General features: G+C 51.6%; 1 protein-coding gene and 1 pseudogene across 10 annotated transcripts in view; one reads left to right on the forward strand and one right to left on the reverse strand.

The window, feature by feature from the left end:
- The window catches only part of MTSS1 (MTSS I-BAR domain containing 1), a 169,063-nt gene that overhangs the window by 34,821 nt on the left and 111,873 nt on the right, over positions 1-22,369 (reverse strand). For 9 of the 10 annotated variants that reach the window (XM_051844799.2, XM_002710538.5, XM_008255894.4 and 6 more), the window contains 2 exons: positions 2,522-2,606; positions 1,327-1,418 (listed from right to left, as the gene is read on the reverse strand). In XM_051844799.2, the coding sequence (XP_051700759.1) occupies positions 1,327-1,418; positions 2,522-2,606 (177 nt within the window). Of the gene's footprint in view, positions 1-1,326; positions 1,419-2,521; positions 2,607-20,612; positions 20,704-22,369 lie in introns of those variants that run through there. The other variant, XM_070075469.1, reaches the window with a different exon arrangement.
- LOC127490894 (U2 spliceosomal RNA) lies at positions 208-309 on the forward strand (annotated as a pseudogene).

Below are 22,369 nucleotides of genomic sequence, written 5' to 3' on the forward strand. Positions count from 1 at the left end.
TTCCTTTGCCGTTGGTTCACCCTCCAATGGCCGCCGCTGCAGCCGGCGCACCGCGCTGATCCTGGCAGGAGCCAGGAGCCAGGTGCTTTTTCCTGGTCTCCCATGGGGTGCAGGGCCCAAGCACCTGGGCCATCCTCCACTGCACTCCCTGGCCATAGCAGAGAGCTGGCCTGGAAGAGGGGCAACCGGGTATATTAACTTTTTTACATCGCTTCTCGGCCTTTTGGCTAAGATCAAGTGTAGTATCTGTGATCAATTTAATATTAACTTTTTTACATAACAGCTAAATAACTGGCTATTATACCCACATTTCCGAATCTCACTGTCAACAAGCCATCTTCATTTCTTGTTCTTTCATCATAATGGTTTGCTGAAGTTCTGCCCAAGACTGATTTCCAATGACAATGAAGACTTGACTATGGGCGCCTACAGTCTATGATTAACAAATGTTAAAGAATATGCACCAAAAACTGACATCCGCTTGTTCCTTTTCTGGCCCCGGTGTCTGCAGAGGCACGGGACACGGCAGGGGCTCAACAGCTGCAGGTGCAGGAGTGCAGGCAGGGACGGATGATTGCAGGGAACGTAGTACAACTTCCCAGCGGCTACCGACAGCTTCCGGAATGCGGCTGGACCAACCCCAGTTCCAGAACACTGTCTTTCTTGAAGCCTTTATTTCACTTTGCCCTCGAATAAGGTCACTGTGTCACTGTTGGTAGACACCGCACTCGTCTTTCTGTAGCTCTTACAATGTCTTGCATATGAAAATACCAGCATGACCTGAACACGGGATGGGAACCCAGCACGCAGCAGTCTTCCGGGCTTGTGCAAGGGGAACACGAAACGCTCCCACTGGATACAGCAGCCCTGTGATCTCCTCTGCTGGTGACCCCGATCTCATATAGTCAGGGTCCCCCACGACTAACTAAACCAGTTCACAGACAACACACAAGGAGAAGGGCCAGCTCCAAGTAGGCCACCCAGGGTGAGCTTATGTCACTGGATGTGTGGTTATCAAAATGTGCTCAAGTGCCTTCCGTGAGCACGTGGCATTTACACCTGCCATTGGCTTTCCCCTCGCATTCAAATGAACACAGTTACCGCGGCCAAGCAATCAGCCGCTTCATGCCACACACACAGCTCTCAGTCCTGCAAAGTTGCTTTGGACTCCTCATCCCCTGACTCTGACAGGCCTACACGAGAAGCAGGGACACGACAGGCCTTTAGCTGTTTCGGTGACACCAATAAACCCAGCAGAGGCAGCAGCCAGCGGCATCCACAGCTCTTCTTGGAGCACTATAAGGCGCCCGACCTCGGCCCCTGTACCTTTTGCATGGTCTTTATCCAGCTGGTTGGCCACTTTCTTCCATTCTTCCATCTGTTCTTGAAGTGGGTTTATCAGACAATCAATTAAAGCACTTTCGCCGAAAGAGAAAGAAAAGGAGAAATTAAACAGATACATTCCATTGTCAAGATGTACATTTGGTTGTCACAACAGACCTAAATCACAATCGCCCAAGCCAACACAGGCAGCATAATAAGAGGATGTTCATATCGAAAGCCCTTAGCCTTCTTCTCAGAACACTTTGCAATGAAATTAAGAAGTTACCAACGTGACTGGCTGGAGCGAGCCGGCTTCCCACGTCCCAGGATTTCCCAGCTATTGCATTCACAAGCCAAGGTGTGGGACCTCCGACCTCAACCCCCTGGCTGCACAGCAGGCAAAGACATTAGGCCTAATAGAGACCATGAGGCTCTGACAGGCACCCAGAACTTTAAGTCATGAACACACTAATTGGAGCCCGGAGAAAGGGAAGAATGAATAGGCCAGAAAGTTCTCCGGCCGCACTGTCTGCTTCTGGGTCGGAGAGGGGTGAAGGCCCCTCTGGGCGCAGCCCCCAGTTGGTGCAGCCTCCCTGTAGGGGCTGTGTGACCCTGCTGGAATGATGCTGATCACCTTGAAAGCGAGGTCCGCTTCCATCCAAACACTGGCGACTGCAAGTCCCCAGCCAGCCACTGCCACTTCTCCCCACCCTGAAGGCCTGGAAGCCAGGCCCGAAGCTGGCGGTGTGGAAGGCTCTGTGACCACCACTGCCTCCTCAGTAGGTCTGGGGGAAGCACACAGGCCTGGGGGCCAGCACAGCCTGGCGTATCTCACTCTGGGCACTCCCACAGGGTGGACGGGGCCCAGGAGTCCCAGCAGGATGCGCCAGCTGCTCAACTGCCCAAGGCAGAGAGACCCACACAGGGAGTACAGGGTGATCAGAGGGGAGTGGCAGGCTCGTTGAGGGCAGGGACCTGGCCGTCCCACTCTTGTTGCCTCTCTAGAGCCCACAGCAGCTTCCAGCACCCAGCAGGTGCCCAACAAGTGCTTATTCAGTGAATGAGCAGAGACGAGCAAAAGACGGGCCGTAGGGAGACAGGGGCTGGCCCACACGAGGTAGGTATGTCCTGTACACTGACTGCTTCCTTCATCTGGAATCAGCAAGGGTGTCGGGGATGGGGTGCAACAGGCTCTCACCTGGAAAACTGCCTCAGCTTGGCTTCTATGCTCCTGTGCCTCATGCACATCCTGGTGAGCGCAGACCCGATCTCCCTGGTTCCACCTAGGACAGTAACAGAGGCCGTGGTGAGGGAGGAGGAGCGAGCAGGGCTCCCTGAGATTTCTACAAGCAAGCCAGATTTCAGCCCGCTGTCCACCTAAGCCAGAGCCTTTCAAACATCTCATCGTGAACATGCACTCACACATATGCATACACACATGTACGGCGACATAGCTGTCTACACCAAAGCTAAGGTGACTCTTAACTGTGTGTCATACTCCAATAGTTTCTGTTTGGGGTGCTTTAGCAGTGCTGGTTGTGATCTGGAAATCAACCCGACAATCCATGGATAAGTCTTTTTTTTTTATTATTTTGACAGGTAGAGTTACAGACAGTGAGAGGGAGAGACAGAGAGAAAGGTCTTCCTTTCATTGGTTCACTCCCCAAATGACCTCTACGGCCGGCGCTGTGCCAATCTGAAGCCAGGAGCCAGGAGCTTCTTCCTGGTCTCCCATGCGGGTGCAGGGCCCAAGCACTTGGGCCATCCTCCACTACCCTCCCAGGCCACAGCAGAGAAGAGGAGCAACCGGGACCAGAACCCGGCGCCCATATGGGATGCCGGTGCCACAGGCAGAGGATTAACCAAGTGAGCCACGGCGCCGGCCCCAGGATGAGTCTTGACTTATACACAGTTTGAAAAATACTTCTCATGGAAGAGGATCAAAGAGGTGTCTGATATTTGGCGAAAAGCTGTCACTCCTGCCCACCTTTTCTGGAAAAACAATCTTGTTGCCATGATTTGCAGCAGCTAATTATCTCAAGATACATGTTCCAGAACACAGGCTGTTCGGAGAAAAGCAAGGCTACAGCAAAATGAAACGGCGTATTTTCCAAGGGGCCAGGGGACACGAGGGAGAGACAGGTCTTGGAGCTCAGCAGATACATGGGAAGTTGCGGCAGTTCGCTTCTTCTGAAATTCTTGTCATGCTTTTCCCAGCAGGCACACCCTTCTCTGAGATGATTTCTTGCAAGTTCGTCTCTTCCTCCCCCTCCCAGAGATGATGCTTTTACGGGAGGGTGGGGTGGGGTGGGGAATGAGAAGCACAGATGGTCACGTGGCGTGCAACTCTGGAAGCACCACTATGCAAACGAGCAAAACCCGGGTGCTTGTGAAATTGGGGGCACGCGGCAAACGAAGCACGCTCTCTAACAGATGAGGGAAAACCCGGAGGAATGTCTGGCAGGTCTGGCCAAGCCACGGTACCAAACTCCACTGCCTCTCAGGTTGTTCATATCTGTGGGCTCAGTCTTCCTCTGCTTGCCCTTCCAGAAATGCCAACTCGGTGTTTCGGTCCCACGTGTTTTCCATTTTATTCGGCAAAACAGGTTTCTACAACCAGATAACACTAAGAGCGACAGATAGTGCCTATTAGTATTTCTTCGTTTTATTTCAGTGTAAGCAGAGGAGTTTCAGGCAAAATGTTTCCATTCCCCACAACAGGGTCTCTCAGTTTGACTACTATGGGGATACTTCCAGAAGTTCATGGGAAGCTGGAATTCAAAGATGAGTGCATTTTGTTGCAAAAAGTCTTGAAATCTATGCAGTTTTTTCACAGTGCACACTTCCACGGACTTTTTGCACATGCGCACATACACACATTCAGTTCTGGACCAAACGACTGTTTGCTGTAGGGCTGTCCTGTGCATTGTGACATGCTTAGCTGCACCCTTGACCTCTACTCACTAAAGGCAGAAGCGGGGCTCCCTACTCCATCCCGCTTCCGGAACTGACACCCCAAGGTGTCTCCAGATATTAACCTGGCGGGCAAATCCCGTCTGCCTGCTGAGAACAAAACCTGAGCAGGAACTAAATGTTATCCAAGGCAGGTTTTGTCAGTGACCAGACATGTTTTGAAAGCGTCCTTGACCCCCTGGCTCCTGCCCACAACAGGACCACCTTCCTGTTTCCAGCGGCAGTGATTCACACTGCTGTACCACGGAGAGCCAGTAGGGGGCGCGATGCTGACATGCTCTACCGGCACACTCTGGCCTCTCCCTGGGTTTTTATTGCTAAGGTTTTATTGCTTCTAAGCAAGGATGAGGAACACTTTCTCCCTAAGGAAATATCTCCTATTTTTCCTGGGCCTTCATTTGATTAAAAGTTAATAACTTAGCCACCTAAGAAAATTGGCGTGCTCTCTCGCTGCTGTTGGGAATGTAAACTAGTACTTTCCTGGAGGAAAATTTGGTAAGCATTTTGCAAGAGAAGTCTTATTACAAATATGCGTGCTCTGTGACTCAGCAACTCTAATCCTAGAAATTTAACCTGAGAAAATAATAATGGATGGAAGAAAATCCCCATCGGTGAGGGCAGTCCTAAAACACTGTTTTACAACAGTGAAAAACTGGAGGTAAAATCCCATGATAGGGGCTTAGTTGAGTAAACCAAGAACACTGCCATGCAGTGGAATAACACGCAGTCACATAAAATGCTGGCAAACCATGTTTAAAGAACGACAAGGGGGTGGCGACATGGCGCAGCGGGGTTAAAGCAACAGCCTGGGACACCAGCATCCCATTTGGGAGTGCCAGCTCTAGTCCTGCCTGCTCTACTTCCAGTTCAGCTTCCTGCTAATGCACCTGAAAAGACAGCATTAGATGGCCCAAATCCCTGGGCCCCCACCACCCACGTGGGAGACCCGGATGGAATTCCAGGCTCCCGGCTTTGGCCTGGCCCAGCCTTGGCTTTTGTGGCCATTTGGGATGTGAGTCAGCAGATGGAAGATCTATTTCTTTCTCTCCACTTCTCTCTGTCATTCTACCTTTCAAATAAGTAATATTAAAATAAAAAAAAATAAGCCCTTGCTTGGAGCTCATGATATACCAGGTATCGGCACAAGTTCCCTGCACACATTAACTCATCCAGTCCTCCCGATATGCCCAGCTGTGTTGATATCATCATCCCCCTCAATTCATACCTTAAGTAATCTGTCCACATTCCACCACTAGTAAGTAGAACTGGAACCCTGGCTGAATATCCAGCATCTATGCATTTGTCCACTCAGCTACAGGGCACTCATTACAGACCAAGAGCTGGGAAGGAGCAGAGACAAGCCTAGAGCAAACACTACACCTAACTCCCTTCTCTACACATCCAATGAGTGTTAGGGTTTACAGCTGGTTTGCAAATTTTGGTTCTTAGCTTAGAACTAACTGGTACCATGGGGATGGAGCTGCACACCCTACTGACCTAGCACCAGTACTGAGAGCCCAGGGCAGCTCCATGGATCAGCCATGCTTCACTGGAGCTAAGAGGCTGCAGAACTGAAGGTCAGTTCCCCAGCTCCACGACTTCTGTTCCCTTCCCAGATCTTTTCCATAGATGGCATCCATCCCCAGGAAAGCCCAAAGCTCCCAGATGTCGTGACACGCGACACCACCGTGCCTCTGCAGGAAGCTCTACAGAGGAGAAGAAAAAGAGAACCACAGAGAAAAACGCCCCAACAGCAGTGTCTTGGTGCCCCGGTGGCGAGGGCGGGAGGCAGATGACATCCTGTGGATCCCAGGACTCTGCTGGAACCACTGCTGCACCCTGGGACACAGGCACCTAAAAATAGGTCAAACTGTAGAAGCGCTTAATCATATCTGAGGTTCTCTCCAACCCTTGCTAGAACTTAAAAAAAAAAAAAATCAGCAAGTTTGAACAGGAAACTAGTCTTCAGAAGAAACCAGCTTTAGCCACAGACAGGAAAGACATCTGCGAGAGCTCTGGTGTGATAGAACATCCACGGAATCCAGTGGCTGGCTCAGGCACTCGGCCACACGTGAGTGAGGACAAGATCCTACTCATTTCTGAACTTGCAGCACCCACAAAGAACTGCTGAATGAAGGAACCCACCGCTAGCATTTGGAGAGCAAATCACCACGTCTGTCCCATCCAAAGGCAAGAACAGGGTCTCGGTTTATCTTTTGCCTAATTCGTATATATGTATCTTCTGTGTACATCACAAAAAATTCCCAATAAACATGAGGTGCTTAGTCTTAGAAAAGGCCTATATGGAGTCAGGTCAGCGGGGACCAACAGTGACGCCTTCGCTTCCTATTGTTGCCATGATAAACGACTGCAGCACAGAGGCTTAAGGCAGTACAAATGTACTACCCTACAGTTCTGGAAAGCAGAATTCCACAACGGGACGCGCTGGGCTGCAATCAGGGCACGGGCAGGGCTGTGCTCTGTCTGGGGACTCCAGTGGAGGACCCGTGTCCTGGCCTCCTCCAGCTTCCAGGGGCTGCCTGCTTTCCTCGCCAGGCCCAGGGGCCCTTCCTCACACCTTCAAAGCCACAGACACACACACCTCTCTCTGCTGACCTCTGCTTCTGTGCAGACATCTTCTCTCTCTGGCTTCGGCTCTCCCACCTCCCTCTTATAAGAACCCTTGTGATGGGGCCGGCGCTGTGGTGCAGTGGGTTATAACGCCCAGAACTAAAGCATTGGCATCCAAAATGGGCGCTGGTTTGAGACCTGGCTGCTCCACTTCCCATCCAGCTCTCTGCTATGGCCCAGGAAAACAGCAGAAGATGGTCCAAGTCCTTGGGCCCCTGTACCAAGTGGGAGACCTGGAAGAAGCTCCAGGTTCCCGGCTTCGGATCGGTGCAGCTCTGGCCGTTGCAGCCAATTGGGGAGTGAACCAGCAAAAGGAAGACCTCACTCTCTCTCTCTCTGGCTCTCCTCTCTCTGTGTAACTCTTTCAAATAAATAAATAAATCTTTAAAAAAAAAAAAAAAAGAGCCCTTGTGATTCTGCTAGACCCACCCGGATCCTCCAGGATGATCTCTCTGTCTCGGATCCTTCTCCCAGATACCTCTGCAGAACCCCTTCCCTTTCAATAGTCGCAGGTTCTGGGGATATGAACGTGCACACGGCTGTGGTGCCCTTCTCTGCCCACCAAAGCTGAGGAGGAAGGCCGTGAACTTGGAGAGAGTGGAGAGGCCCTGGGTTGACGCTCCAGTATCCAGTTATGCACAGATTCAGTCTAACGATGCTAACTCCCACTGAGCAATAGCAGTTTAGGGATGGGACGAAGACATGGAAAGAAGGCTGATGGGGGTGATTCTGGGGGATTTCCTAATCTAAGAGAAACACACCAGAGAAACCCCACAGGACCCAGGCAGTCAGCCATGGATATGGTCAGAGGGCCAGCCACTTTTAAGATGAGGCTCCAGGGCTGGCGTTGTGGCTCGGCGGGTTAAGCAGCCGCTTGCGACACTGGCGTCCCATATCAGAGGGTCAGTTTCAGCCCCTAATGCATCTGGGAAAGCAGCAGAAGATGGCTCTAGTGTCATCGTGACAACCACATGGGAGACCCAGATGAAGCTCCTGGCTTCAGGCCCGACAGCCCTGACTGTTGTGGCCACCTCGGGAAGGAACCAGCAGGTGGAAGATGGCTTTCTGTCTCTCCTTCCCTCCGTCACTCTTTCAAATAAATAAAAACAAATTTTAAAAACAGATGAGGGGCTGGTGTTGTAACATAGCAGGTGAATCTACAACACTAGCATCCCATATGGGTGCCAGTTCACGTCCTGACTGCTCTACCTCTAATCTGGCTCCCTGCTTATGCCCTGGGAAAAGCAGCGGAAGATGGCCCAAATATTTGGGCCCCTGCCACCCACGGGGGGCAGGGAGGGCCTGGAAGAAGCTCCTGGCTCTTAGCTTCGGCCTGGCCCAGTGCTGGCCATTGGAGCCATCTGGGGAGTGAGCCAGTGGATGGAAGATCTTTCTCTCTCTCTCCGTCTCTTCTTTTTTAACTCTGACTTTCAAAACAAATTAATTAATTAAAAAAGAGAGAGAGAGAGAGAGAGAGAGAGGAGTTTCAGAAGACAGGAAGGGCTCCTGGTGACCTCTCTTACTGCCACCATAACCCTGCACTCCTTCCAGGCCTGGGCTCCTATTTTGCAAGAGCGAATATTTATTTTTAAAGCCACTTTGATTTGGTCTCTCGGCAGCTGAAAGAAGAGGAAAAGGAGCAATGGCCTCCCCTGCCTTCTCCCAGAACCAGGAACCAAGCCGCTGCTGAAAGCAATGTGCCTCAGCTACTCCAGGCTGCAGCTCAGAAAAGGACACATGTAGGCCCTCTTCCTTAACGAGCAGAGGCACTTACAATACAATCGCACAAAAATAGCACGATGATCTGAAAAGGAGACAATCAGAGAGAAACAGGCAGTAAAAAGATCCAGGGCCAAAGTACGCACACGAGGCCTTCTGCACACGCAGACACTGGGCCAATCCCTCCCGTGTTTCCTGAGTTGTGTATCGGCTTCCTGGCACCACCCTCACAAGGTCGCTCGAAGCAGCTGGCTCACAGCAGCCCAAACGTATTCCATAAGTCTGAATTCACGTCATCAGCAGAGTCAGGTGCCCCTGCCTCCTCCTGGCGTCTGACGGCTCTGAAGCCACACCCTCCAATCTCTGCCTCGGTGGCCACGGGGCCACTCCTGCGACACAGACAAAGGCATTCTCCCCTCTATGTGTACCTGGGCCCAAGCTCCCCCTCTTCACAGTGGAATGGGGGCCCCCCAGTCACGATCTACTGCTACCTTGACCGCGTCTGCAAAGACCATGGGCAGACAGTCCCATGCACAGGTGCCAAGGACTGGGAACTCAGCCTTCTACCTACCACAGGCACCTGCCATGCAGCTGGACAAGCAGGATTCGCACGCTGAGGAGGACGTGGCTCAGACCCCGAGGGGCTCACAGACGGGTAGGGGTGATATTTATACAACAGCACAGGGTGCACAGCTTTACTGCAACCTTATGAGGAAGGGGTGAGCGATCCCTCTTTATACAAAACAAAAACAGAAGCTCAGGAGGGTCCCCGGACTTGCTGGTGACCCACACAGGCAAGGTCCCAACCCTGCTTTTAACTAACACCAAGAGGATCCTCCCCACGATGGCAAGCAGGAGACATTCCCAACTGAGGACAAAGAGACAATTAAAGTCCCAAACAGAATATAAATTGTCCAATGTGTATCGGGGCGGGGTGGGGGGAGAGGGGACGAGGAAATCAGGAGAGCAAAGGCCACGGAGCCACTGCTCCGTCCCCCTAAACCTCACATTGCCGCTTGTGGAGAAAAAGCGGGATGGTGGCGGCCATCAGGTGGCATCACCCCGCCCCTCCCAGGGGCCTCATCTGCAGGGGCCTCCATCTCCCCTCGCAGCAGGGGACTAATAGGCAGTGTCCGGTCCGATCTCCAGGAAGGGCAGGTGGCAAGCGGGTACTGCAAGGGCCGGAGGAAGCGAGATTTAAGAACTGTTTGGTGGACGCTCACGGGGACAGTAAGTCACTGTGCCACTGAGCTGTCTCTTGGAGTGCTAACGCCGTGGGAAGGCTCATCAGGAGCCAGTCAGATGAGAACGCTCCCTGCAGGAGCGGCGAGGCGAGCCGGGTGGGGCTGCTCGTCCAGGGCTGGGGCTCTCCACTCAGCTCTGCTGGCATTCCAGGCAGGATCATGCTCGGCTGTGTGTCCCACGCACTGCAGATGTCTGCAGCAGCCCTGGCATCTACCCTCTAGGCGCCAGAGACACCCTCCAAGTCATGGCAGCCAGAAATGCCTCCAGACGCGCCCAAGGACCCCCCCGCTGGGAAGCGCCTGTCGGAGGAACACGTGTCCTTCTCCTACAAGGAGTTGCCAGTGTTGGGGCCGGGCCTGGGGGAGCCACATGGACACACTCAGCTGGAATGGCTGCTGCCCCACACTCAGAGAAGCCATGGAAAGCTATTAGGTTGTGCCTGCCCCCAGCTCACAAAGCACAGAGGTAACAGGCAGCTTCGTGTTCTCATAATGAAAAACGATTCCACTTGCCATTAAAGAAACATTAATTGAAAAACACACAACTGACATTTCCCCACTGTCAACAGCACCGGCTCCCTCCCGTACAGCTTCGGGGACATAGCAACTCAACTAAAGGCAGCTTATCTTCCAGTCCTAAATATTAGGATGATCCATGAAAGGGAGCCCGAGGGGCCCACACTAGGCAGGGTAGAAGGCAGCAAAGACCCAGCCTCTGCAGCTGACAAGCGCTCCTGCACGAGACCCCTTAAGAACTCAGTGGGCGGGGGGGGGGGGGGGATAAGAAAGCAACCAGAGGGGCAGGCATTTGGCACAGTGGTTCAGACATCCCAAGGGTGTCTACGTCCATAACACGGGCTCTGGTTCTGATTCCAGCTTCCTGCTAAGATGCACCCTGGGAGACAGCTGGCGATGGCCTGGGTCCCCGCCTCCACATGGGAGATCTGAATGGAGTTCCTGGGTCCTGACCTTGGCCTGGTCCAGCCCTGGCTATTATAGGCTCTCGGTCTCTGAGCCTTTCAAATAAATATAAACAAAAAATTTAAAACAGAGCAACCCGTAACCTCTCAGTGGCCTAGGACTTCTCTTAGCACTGGCCAGTGAGGAACTGCCTGCCAGCCCCCAAAGTGTCTTGAGAATCTGTGAAGCCAGACACAAACAGGAACCGTGCAGCCCCAACCCCAGGGGGAGCCCTCTCCCCCTCACCCCCTCTCCCCAGGAGGAGGGACCCCTGACATACAGCTTGTTACACAGGTCAAACTGCTGACTGCACTCACCTGGTCACAAGTGTAAAAGATCAGAGAGAGACATAAATACACGGTTCCCAGGCTCTTAACTACCACGTACACCAAATATGAGAGGAGTCTTCCCTCCCCTCCTCCCCATGCCACACCGTGCTGGGAATCTCTTGCCAAAGCTGATCTGTTTCGGCCCCACTTCCCTCTCCCCGACGCCGACCTCCAAGAGTTCTGGGGCCTTCGGAGGTGTACCCCCATCTCTCGCCCTCCTTTCATACAGTTGGGTGGCTGCAGACCCCGAATGACCCGTGAGCCCCAGCATTCTCACCACAGCTAATCCGTGTCTGGGCACACACTCTTGCCACCCCACGAGTCAGCCGGAGGATGAGCAGCAGAACCAAAGGGTGAAGGGCTCAGCTCTGAAAAAAGTGGCTTCAAAGCCCAGCTCCCTCATTTGCTGGCCGTGTGGCCTTTGCTTAGACTCCAATGCTGATGGTTGAAAATAGGTATGCCAACTGCTGGTTGTTGTGTTTTTGTTTTTGTTTTCCATCTTTGTCACATAAATCACAACCAAACTACATCATCTAGGAATTCCAGTTTGGGCTACTTGTGAAATTTTTGTCTCCAACCTTACTACTGACTCATTCATACTTAATCTGTTGACAATCTGTGTGTGTGTGTGTGTGTGTGTGTGTGTATGAGAGAGAGAGAAGGAGAGAGAGAGCAATTTACATTTATCATCTCTAAGCATTCCACTTATTTTGAAAACAATTTTTTTTTTTTAAATTATGCTTTAGAAAGGCAGAATGACAGAGAAGAAACGGAGAAAGAGATCCTCCATCCGCTGGTTCACTCCCCAAATTGCCTCAATGGCTGGGGCTGGGCCGGGCTGAAACCAGGAGCCCGGAACTCTGTCCAGGTCTGTCACACGGATGGCAGGGGTCCAAGTACCTGGGCCATCACCTGCTGCTTTCCCAAACGTATTAGCAGGGAGCTGGATCTGAAGCAGAGTAGCCAGCAGCTTGATACTGGCTGCCAGCATTGCAAGTGGCAGATTAGGGGCCAGCACTGTGGCGCGGCAGGTGAAGCCCTCATCTATGCTGTTGGCGTCCCTTATGGGTACCAGTTCATGTCCCAGCTGCTCCACTTCTGATCTGGCTGCCTGCTGATGGCATGAGAAAAGCAGCAGAAAGTGGCCCAAGAGTTTGGGTCTCTGCCACTCACATGGAGACCTGTAAGAAGCTCTTGGCTCCTGGCTTTAGCCTGGCCCAGCGCTGGCCATTGCATCCATCTGGAGAGTCAGATGGAAGACTGCTCTCTGGCTGATTCTCTCTCTCTTTCAAAATAAATAAGTTTTTTTTTTTTTTAAGTGGCAGAATATCCCATTGCACCACAACGGCAGCACCAAAACAACAAATCTTGGTTTTCATACCCCTATTCCAAAGGTTTACGAACCTCGTGATTAAGTTAATTCATGACTGTAACTGAATACACAGCCCTGGGCCAGCGCACACAACCGAGTGTTGGTTAAGCCTACAACTCAGGTAGGAGAAGTGTGTGCACATAGCTGGGTCTTCAAAGAGCTTACAGGAATGTGTACGATGAAAACAAACTGTGCATGGATTTCAAAATGTTTTGCAGCAAAATAAACTTACCGTCTCGTTCTATTTTTCCACAAACCTTCAGCCATGCCCTTGAACTAGAGAGAAACTCCCCAGCTGTGAGCTTACTAAAGGCAGGTGTTGATATATTTTATAGAGAAAATAAGAACACTGCTTGTATCAGTGGGCCAATTAAGCAGAGCTTTTATGTAGCAATAACCAGCCAGGAACAACACGAAGGCAGAGGCCAGGGTAATTAATTCTGGCCAGGCCAAAGCGCCCCTCCATACGATGCCTCAGCCACTGAATAATAACCCTCAGCCCTCCCACGTCTAATATCGCCTTCTCCTCGGAGCCAGCGCATCAGTACACAGAAAGCAAATTAACAGCGCAGAAGGCCGGAAGTACTGCTTCTGCCTGAGCAACTCAGAAGACCAAAGGCCCAGAGGAGGGCTGGGGGACCTGCTGCTGGCAAGCTCCCACGTCCACAGAGTGGATTTGATGGAACTCCAAGCTGTGGTGCCCAGAGGCTCAGGGAAAGCCAACTCCAGACAGCCTCCACCCCTTTGTCCTTACCCCTTCCAAACAACCCAGCAGCTGCCCTTGGGTAATCAGCTTTCAAAGGTGTTCCTGGCCCTACACCTCCCTTGGCTGCTGGCTCTTGTATATTGCAAAGCTCAAAACAGCTGCTTCCCCAACTTCCTTCCAGCCAAGAACAAAAAAGGAAAACTCCTTAGGCCTGGAGCCAGCGCTCGGGCACTCAGGATCACTTCAGCAATGGTCAGTGGCAGGCCGTCACAGTTCAGTTTCAGCCTATGAGAAAGCAGCCTCTCTCTCGTCTTCCTCAAGCCCCCATTCTCACTGAGCCCGCAAGTCTTAAAATCTCAGGTGTCTTCACCTTCACGCTGGCTGGAGGACTGCTTGCGCCCTGCATCGCAGAAGTCGCCTCAGCGTGATCAGCTGCCACGCTGGCTGGGCTGGGCTGGCAGGGGCTGGCATCGCCATCTGCCGCCCTCGGGGATGCCTGGAGGCGGCACTCGCCACGCAGCACACAGCTCTGCACACACGTGAGAGCACAGGCGAGCGAGCAAGCGAGTGTCAGACTGGACCAGCACGCCGAGCGCCCTCCTTCTGCAGTCTCGCTGGCACATTTGGGACGGTCCAGCATCTTTGAAAGCGAGAGTAAACGTGTTTTAAAATGGTATGTGAGTGTGGGCCTGAATCGTAATAAAGAAAGGAGGGAGCACGATTCTTAGGCCTGGAGAAACGCACCAGAGATGCTCTAGCTCAGACAGACCCGGCTTTACCCACAGCTTCAGTCCAGCGGGCAAAGCTCTGGAGGCCGTTAGCTGGACAACTATCACCAGACCAACAAGCAATGAGCAGTAAGGAGCCCTCAGGTGCCAGACCTCAGCTGGGGGTGGGCACACCTGCCAGAAGTGCTCTAGACCCCCAGGGGGTCCCCACATTGGATGAGAGACAGGATAGCACTTCTGTACTCAAAGATCTGGGAAATGCTACCTTGGTCTCACTGCTATGTCACGTCGTAACACGGCCCCCTGGTGGAATGTCCATCTCATCTCACATTGAAAATGACAGGTGCTTGGGCCTGCGCCATGGTGCAGTAGGTTAATCCTCCGCCTGTGGTGCCGGCATCCCATAGGGGTGCCGGTTCTAGTCCCGGCTGCTCCTCTTCTAGTCCAGCTCTCTGCTGTGGCCTGGAAAAGTAGTGGAAGATGGCCCAGGTGTTTGAGTCCCTGCACCCGCATGGGAGACCCAGAGGAAGCTCCTGGCTCCTGGCTTTGGATCGGCGCAGCACTGGCCGTAGTGGCCATTTGGGGAGTGAACCAATGGAAGCAAGACCTTTCTCTCTGTCTCTCCCTCTCACTGTCTGTAGCTCTACTTCTCAAATACATAAAATCTTTAAAAAAAAAAAAAAATGGCAGGTGCTCACAGCAACCTTGGAGCTAAAAGTCCCGTAGAAAACACAGGGAGCCACAAGGCAGCAGTTCCTTGCTGTCTGGCGTCGCAGCCTGGCCTCGGTGAGCAGGTGAGCTGCTCGGGACTCCAGGCTCACTGTTGTTTCTCTTGTTCAGGGAACTCATCCGTGTTCATCAGCTGTGCCTTGGTGAGACAGCTGGTTCCTATCGGGGACTATCGCCTGCACTGAAGGTCAAAGTGGGCTCTCAGGATTTTTTTTTTTTTTTTTTTTGACAGGCAGAGTGGACAGTGAGAGAGAGAGACAGAGAGAAAGGTCTTCCTTTGCCGTTGGTTCACCCTCCAATGGCCGCCGTGGCCGGCGCACTGCAGCCGGCGCACCGCGCTGATCCGATGGCAGGAGCCAGGAGCCAGGTGCTTTTCCTGGTCTCCCATGGGGTGCAGGGCCCAAGCACCTGGGCCATCCTCCACTGCACTCCCGGGCCACAGCAGAGAGCTGGCCTGGAAGAGGGGCAGCCGGGACAGAATCTGGCGCCCCAACCAGGACTAGAACCTGGTGTGCCGGCGCCGCTAGGCGGAGGATTAGCCTAGTGAGCCGCGGCGCCGGCAAGCTCTCAGAATATTAAGAACGTCAAACACACACTCAATGCTTCTTCCGGCTCCATCAGCACTTTATTTTTACCCTTAGGCATGGACAGAGGGACAACCAGGCGAAGGTGGCATTATCTGATGCCCTCTATTTGTTCAACTACAGAGAGGGGAAGGAGAAGTAACAGCTCCCGGTATTACAAGGTGCACAGAGATCGCAGGCCATCCTGTCTCTGTTCACTATACCCTGCTCACCCTGAAGTCACTGAACATCTTCCTGTTTCCCACATTAGCTCTGAAAACAACTTCAAACCCTCTGCAACGTTTGTGTGTGTGCCATAGAGATCACGAAATATCCTTACAAGAAACACAATCAGATTTCAAGGAAACAGACAAGAAATACGCATGCTGCTTCCACTCACAGAGATTCCATAGAACAAAAGTCAAACCCTTGTAAGAGATTTTCAAAAATAAACCCCGAGAGCCCCCAACAAGGGAAGCGCAACTTGCCTTCTACAACAAGGGCAATCCTGACACCCAGGGCCATCTTCAAGGAAGAGAAACGTGTGTGGGATTAACTGCTCCAAAAGAACTGTTCTAGGCAGCTGTTGTGCATGGCTGGGTAGCTACTGGACAGGCTGGCTGGTGTTTATGTGCAGCTAAGACTGGGCTTTCGGCAAATGTGGGGCAGGGTCGGCCGCGCGCTGCAGGACGGTGCCATCGGCCCCACGCTCGGGGTGGAAGCTACTGCACACTGTTCCCAGACGACAATCTTGCAGCCAATCTCCCACTTCTCTGTCTCTCCCGCTTCACAACTTTTCAAACAGCAGAGGAAACAAAACCACACACAATCCTACCACCATCTGGTGCCTTCCAACCAGCAAGCACGGGAGATGTTGGCGTGCGCAGCACTGGCAGCCATAGAGACCAATATTCCACTTTCTTTGTTGCTGTTTTAAAAGCAAAGCGAGAATAGTAATAGGGAAACACAGAAACATGGACACACTCCCACGGGGGGGAAAACCATGTCAGGAGCAAACATATTGCAATAGGATGTTTTCCTGCCTTCATTCCTGAAGGGAACGGGGCCTGGTTGCAAAGCCCTGGGGAGTAACACCCAGGAAATGCCGACTGGCTCGCCGACATCTGCCACCGTGAATTCCCACTGCGATGGTCTGCCTCTGCCACATGGGTACAGGAAGAGGCTCCCGTTGGAGCTGAGCTTGACTTGGGGCTGCCGACTCATGCCAGCAAAGCAGATGTGGCCTGATGCTTAAGCCGTGTGTGTTTCCTTCTTTCTCAGAATGTAACTGACACACAGTAGCCAAGTCTGGGTGTTATCTCTCAGGCAGCCTGTAGGGGCCGGCAGACAATTCAGAAGGTGGCCGGATGGGTATTTTGACCAGAATACAGAGTCAAGTGTTTGGGTGACCAGAGTAAAGAGCCGCCATACCCATTGCCCCCAAAAGTATGCCGCTACACTGGGACCCCACAGTGCGAGCCAGTGTGTGGCCTCGAGCCGGCCTCTTGCTCTGCTTCCACTGGTGACCAGATCTCCTGTGACACACGGCAACCCTTCCAGCTTCTCACCCCTAGACTCAGCTTGCACTCGTGTGTTACTGGCCCACTTTAAGCGGTTTCTGTACATCTCTGAACTACGCCATAGTATGCTGAGTTTATCATCGTTCAAGAAGCAATCTTGCTGTTTTCCAAGGTAGCAGGAATTGCTATCAGTGCTTGCAATGGGACAGACCCTTGCAGGATAAATCTCAAGCATTCCACATATAGCTATCCTAAAGTAGAGATCGTCATCCTCGTCCTACAGACTTGCCCAAGATCACACAGAATTCAAGAGTTGAATCCAGGGCTGATCCACGGTTAGGCCTGTCACTCCGTTCTTGGGGACATGTCACTGGTGCCAATACCTACCACTGAGAGAAATTGGTGGCATATGGGTAGTTATCAATTTTCTTCCTCCACCCCCATCCTTTAACGAAGGGAAAATAATAGCTTTCCACTCGGTTTTCTGTGTTCATCAGTCAGATCCAAACCTCATCTTGGCTACTTGCTTGCTAGACTATGTATGGACTGGCTAGTCTGCATTCAAGGCCCTGGGGCAAGGATGAACAGGCCAGGCTTCTGCATCGGTCACCCCCGCCTGCTTCCTGTGGTGGGGGCCACTGCTAATCACACAGACGACCCTTCCCCAAATCACCTTTCCAGCCACTCACTCCTCTGCAGCCCACCCCAGCAGGGAGCATCTGTGGTAGAGCCCCAGGGACAGCCTCACATCCAGCTTAGCTGAACCCAGGATGCCTTCGTTTTCTAGAAGCATGGACCCAAGCAGGCTTGGACACATCCGGTCCTGTTGTCACTAACAACAGGACTACGTTCCGAGATGGGTCGCTGGGTGACTTCATCATTGTGCACACATCACAAAGTGCACTCACACAAACGAGGCCATTAACCCTTAGGGGGCTGTGGACATACACACGGCTTGTTGTTGACCAATACGTCACTACGTGGCACACAGCTGTACTCTCTTCTCTTCCTCCTCCATTTCTATCTCAAAAGCCAAATGGTTTATTTGTTTTGTAAGATTTATTTTTCTTTTATTTGAAAGGCAGAGTTACAGTGGCAGGGGCGGGAGGCAGGAAGAGATATCTTTCATGCACTGGTTCACTCCCCAAATGGCTGAGGCTGGGCCAGGCCAAAGGCAGGAGCTGAAAGCTTCTTTCGGGTCTCCCACATGAGTGCAGAGGCCCAAGAACCTGGGCCATCCTCTGCTGCTTTCACAGGTGCAGTAGCAGGGAGTTGAATTGGGAGTGGAGCAGTTGGGTCTTGAACTGGCACTCATATATGGGATACTGGTGTCAAAGGCGGAGGCTTAACCTGCTACACCACAACGCCAGCTCCGCCAAATGGGTTTCTGAATGAAAGTCTGGATGGCTTCTGCACCAAGCAGAGGTAAAAGAACAACTCAATCTCTGACCTTGAAGCAGTAGAGAAAAGGCTGGCTTTCATGAACAAACAGAGCAGGGAGAAGGCTCCAGCAGGTTCACACAGCAGCACCAGGACTCAGCCAGAGTCCCTGAATCCCTACAAGCAAGGCAAGCCCAGTCCTCTAGCTGCTCTGTGTAAAACAAGGGCATAACCAGCTTTGGTTTCTAGCTCCCAAACTGAGCTTCAAGTCAAGCAGTAATAATATGCACATTTTTAAAACAGATTATTTATTTACTTGAAAGGTGAACTTATAAGAGGGTGAGACAGAAAGAGAGGTATTCCATCCACTGGTTCACTCCCCAGATGGTTGTAATGGCCAGGCCTTGGCCAGGCTGAAGCCAGGAAGAAGGAGCTTCATCCGGGTCTCCTGCAGGGATGGCAGGGGCCCAAACATGCGGGCCATCTTCTGCTGCTTTTCCCTATCAGCAGGGAACTAGATCAAAGTGGAGCAGCTGGTGCATGAACCAGTGCCCATATGGAATGTCGGCATCACATGCAGCGGCTTTACCTGCTTTGCCACAATGCGCCCCAGTAACATAGATTTTAAAACTACTCTCAGGCTGGGTGTTGAGGTACAGCAGTCAAGACAACCCTTAGGATGCCCGCATGCCTTGTGGGCATGCCTGGTTCAAGTCCTAACTCCTCTAATCCAGCTTCCTTAAAAATGTGAACCCTGGGAAGCAGCAGGTAATGGCTCAAACACATGGATCTCTGCCACCTATGTAGGAGAAGTGGGTTCCAGCCACCCACATGGGAGACCCAGATGGAGTTTGGGCTCCCAGCTTTGACCTGGCCCAGCCTTAGCTGTTGTGGGTATCTGAGAAATGAACCAGCAGATAGAAGATCTCTATTTCTCTGTCACTCTACCTTTCAAATACATAAAAATCCATACATTAAGCTTAGAAAAGAAAACCCGACTGTTCTTGGTCTTTCTATAAGCCTCATTACTACTCAGGCTGACTTAACCATTCAGAGTCCTTTGCTTTCAATGACAATTATATCAAGTCTGGTAAAACCGATCCCAGGTTAACAGTTACATTATTCATTTCTAGAGAAATGGGGTATAATTACTATTTTACAAAGAAATTTTTTCATTAAATAAGACCTTACAAAACTTGGTTGGGAAAATACAGAGTCCCAGGTGATCAGAAGCCACCGCTATGAGTGGCAGAGAAAATATGCAGCTTTTAAATTCTCCCAGCTTTGAGTTTCCATGAAAATGGGACACAATTCCCACCACCAGATGACCCCTTGAGGTTAAACTAAACTGGATCCCCCTAAGAGCTGGTCACACAATAGGATGCAAACTGTTTACTGGATGGTCTGGGTTACCCTTCCTCCTGCATCCTGTTCCTCCTCACACCCATTATAGCAACTGTTCTTCTCAAAGAATGCAAAAAAGGAATGCAAAAAAGGAAACCAGCCAGGAACAAATGGTTTAATCCTGACTGCTGGCTCTGTCATCAAAGGGGACAATGGGATTGCAAGACCAAGGGGTTGGCGATGGGTCCCATGGGTATGCAGGACCCAGCATAGCATGATGGCCCTCCTTGTTCTATTCAAAGTTACCGTCCAGCCTCTGAGGACAAACTGGGCCAGATGTGTTGCCACTGTGCTTAGGTAGGAGTTGCCGATGGCTGTTCATTCCGTGGGCCTGGTGTTCTTCCCTCTGCCCTGGGAAATGATGAGTGTCCTAGTCTCATCCCTCAAGGGTCAGTGCGAAACACGGTCTCCAGGTGAGTTCTTCACAGACACAGGGAAGCAAGCGGGTTTGCCTGCCGGTTTCATTGTGATCAGGTGATAACGGATGCCTAGAGGACTACACTGTGGGTGCTGTGGCGGTTCTGCTTTGATGGAAGACCCGTGGTGGTTCTGCTTTGATGGAAGACCCAAGACCTACATCTGCTAGCACTGTCTGCCACGAAGGCAGGAGGGCAGGATGCACCCCCTGTATTTGCAACCCTGAGTCCAACATCTCAAAAGCAAAAAAGACGCAACCGCTCAAATCGTAACGTGCATGAGGATCACCAGAGAGCTGTGCTCACACGCTGATTCTAACCGAGGAGGCCCGGTAGGGCCGGAGATTTGGCCCCTCAGGATGCCGACCTGAGTGGAAGGGGCTAGAGTATTTCAGCAGCCAGTATGCCTTCCCCACCTGCCCGAGGACACCACCACCACAGAGACTCCCTGCCAGGTGAAATCCAGGTGGACCAGATGTCCTGGACTTGGAGGCGCGATGTGGGAGAGCTGTGGGCCTGCTTGTCCTGCTGCAGCCCCACAGACCACCAAGCTTCCCTGCCCTCCCGTCAGTCTCCCCTCCAAAACCAGGCTCGGTTGACCAGGTGGCCTCCTACCACTGAGCGAAACTGCAGCTCTGATCCACCACAGAAAAGAGCATTAGGCAACAGATATGGCAGAGTAGCTCAAAAAAAAAAAAAAAAAAAAAAAAAAAAAAAAAAAAAAAAAAAGAGTGAGGGTCAGACAGAATCCCTTGATTCCCACTGGCCCTCTCCATGCCTGGAATGGTTAAGGAGCCTTAGAGCGACTCAGCAGGAAAGATGGGCGCTGATGAAGCTTCTCTCCTCTGGAAGCAGCACAGAGGCCTGCGAGATGCAAATCAGGATGGGAGAAGGGCGGGAGGGAAGCAAGGAGAGCCTGAGGGGGCCGGGTGCCACCGGCTCATGGCCTGCTTCCCACTGCTCATACATGTGCCACACGTGGTGTACTGGGCTTACTGCTTCGAGGGCCTATGTCCTCCACTCGCTGGCGACCTTGCAGGCAGCGACTATGTCCGAGCCATTCATGCATTTTCAGTGTCTGGCAAAGATGCATGACCCAGAAAAAGGCTGAATAGGTATTTGCAGATAAAGAGATGGGGAAAAGCAAAAAAAGAAAGAAAGAAAGAAACAAGAAAGAAAAAATTGGACAGTATCCTATATGGAGAGCAGACAGATCCTTCTAACATTCTGGCTGCAGAGCTAAATCTGAGGTCCCCAGAGAGGGCGATGAGAGCGTCTTCAAACGTACTGGGCTCAGCGTGGATGCCCTCCGCCTGGTGGTGTGAAGACAAAGACAGGAGTTTTTTTGCACAGGAGTTGCAGCCCCTAAAGCTGGGAGCTCCAGGAGGCCGGCTGGGTTTGAGCTTCAAGGTCACCTATAGAAAGAGCACACCCAACTCCTCAATCTAATTAAAGATATCTCAATCAATGCTTGGTTATCCTGCCTGCCTTTCAAATAAAAATTAAACATTTAAGCATCATTACCAGTAGAATAACGGTTCTTCCACATAAGAATATGCACAAAAATAAGTCAAACAAAAAAAAATCAAGTCTTTTAAGATATGGGGCTGAAAGAGACCTCAAACTTCCTCATAAGGATGGAACAGGACCATTCGAATGTTCCCAATATTAACATATTTTTTTAGAAGATAATTACTAAGAATCTCAGGAAGCTTCGGGTCTCCTTCTATGCTATTAGAAAAGCCTTTGCAAGCAAATCTGTTGCCATGACGACAGTCACTTGGCAGAATGTAAAGAAGGACAAGGGACCCACCAAATGGCATTCTCAACACTAAGCCCTGCGATTCCTTAAAGCCACTTTCCAAAGAACCTTCAGCTTCGAGCAGTTACAGAATCTAAAAGTTGCCTGGGACCTGAGGCGCAGCCCTGTTTATGAGCATGGCCTCGGAACTTCTCTATCTGCCGTGTCCAGCGGTCATCGGGGCTCAGCCAAACATCCACAGGGCCGGAGAACGTGCTCACCTGCAGCCTGAGGAAGACGGCAGCCCTGCTCAGAACCCTTGGGGTGCTGCGAGCAGAGGTCCAGGAAGGAAAGGCGTTCTTACTGGAAGAGCCTGTCTCGTTCCAAGCACAAAGTCGAGGCTTGGGCAATGCCTGCCATGTATCCAATGAAGCTAAACAAAATGAAAACAAGTCTTAAATAGAGAGCTGGTTTCTAATTCCAGCCATTCACTGCCACCTGGAAATTCATGACTGTCACTGCTACTCCAAATAGAAACAGCACCAGGGACTCTGGTGCTATTCAGTGAGACAAGTGGAAGGCTGCAGAGGGAAAAATATATATAATCTTATGCCTTGCATCTACATGCTAT

This window comes from Oryctolagus cuniculus, chromosome 6 (genome assembly GCF_964237555.1).
Source record: "Oryctolagus cuniculus chromosome 6, mOryCun1.1, whole genome shotgun sequence".
NCBI lineage: Eukaryota > Metazoa > Chordata > Mammalia > Lagomorpha > Leporidae > Oryctolagus > Oryctolagus cuniculus.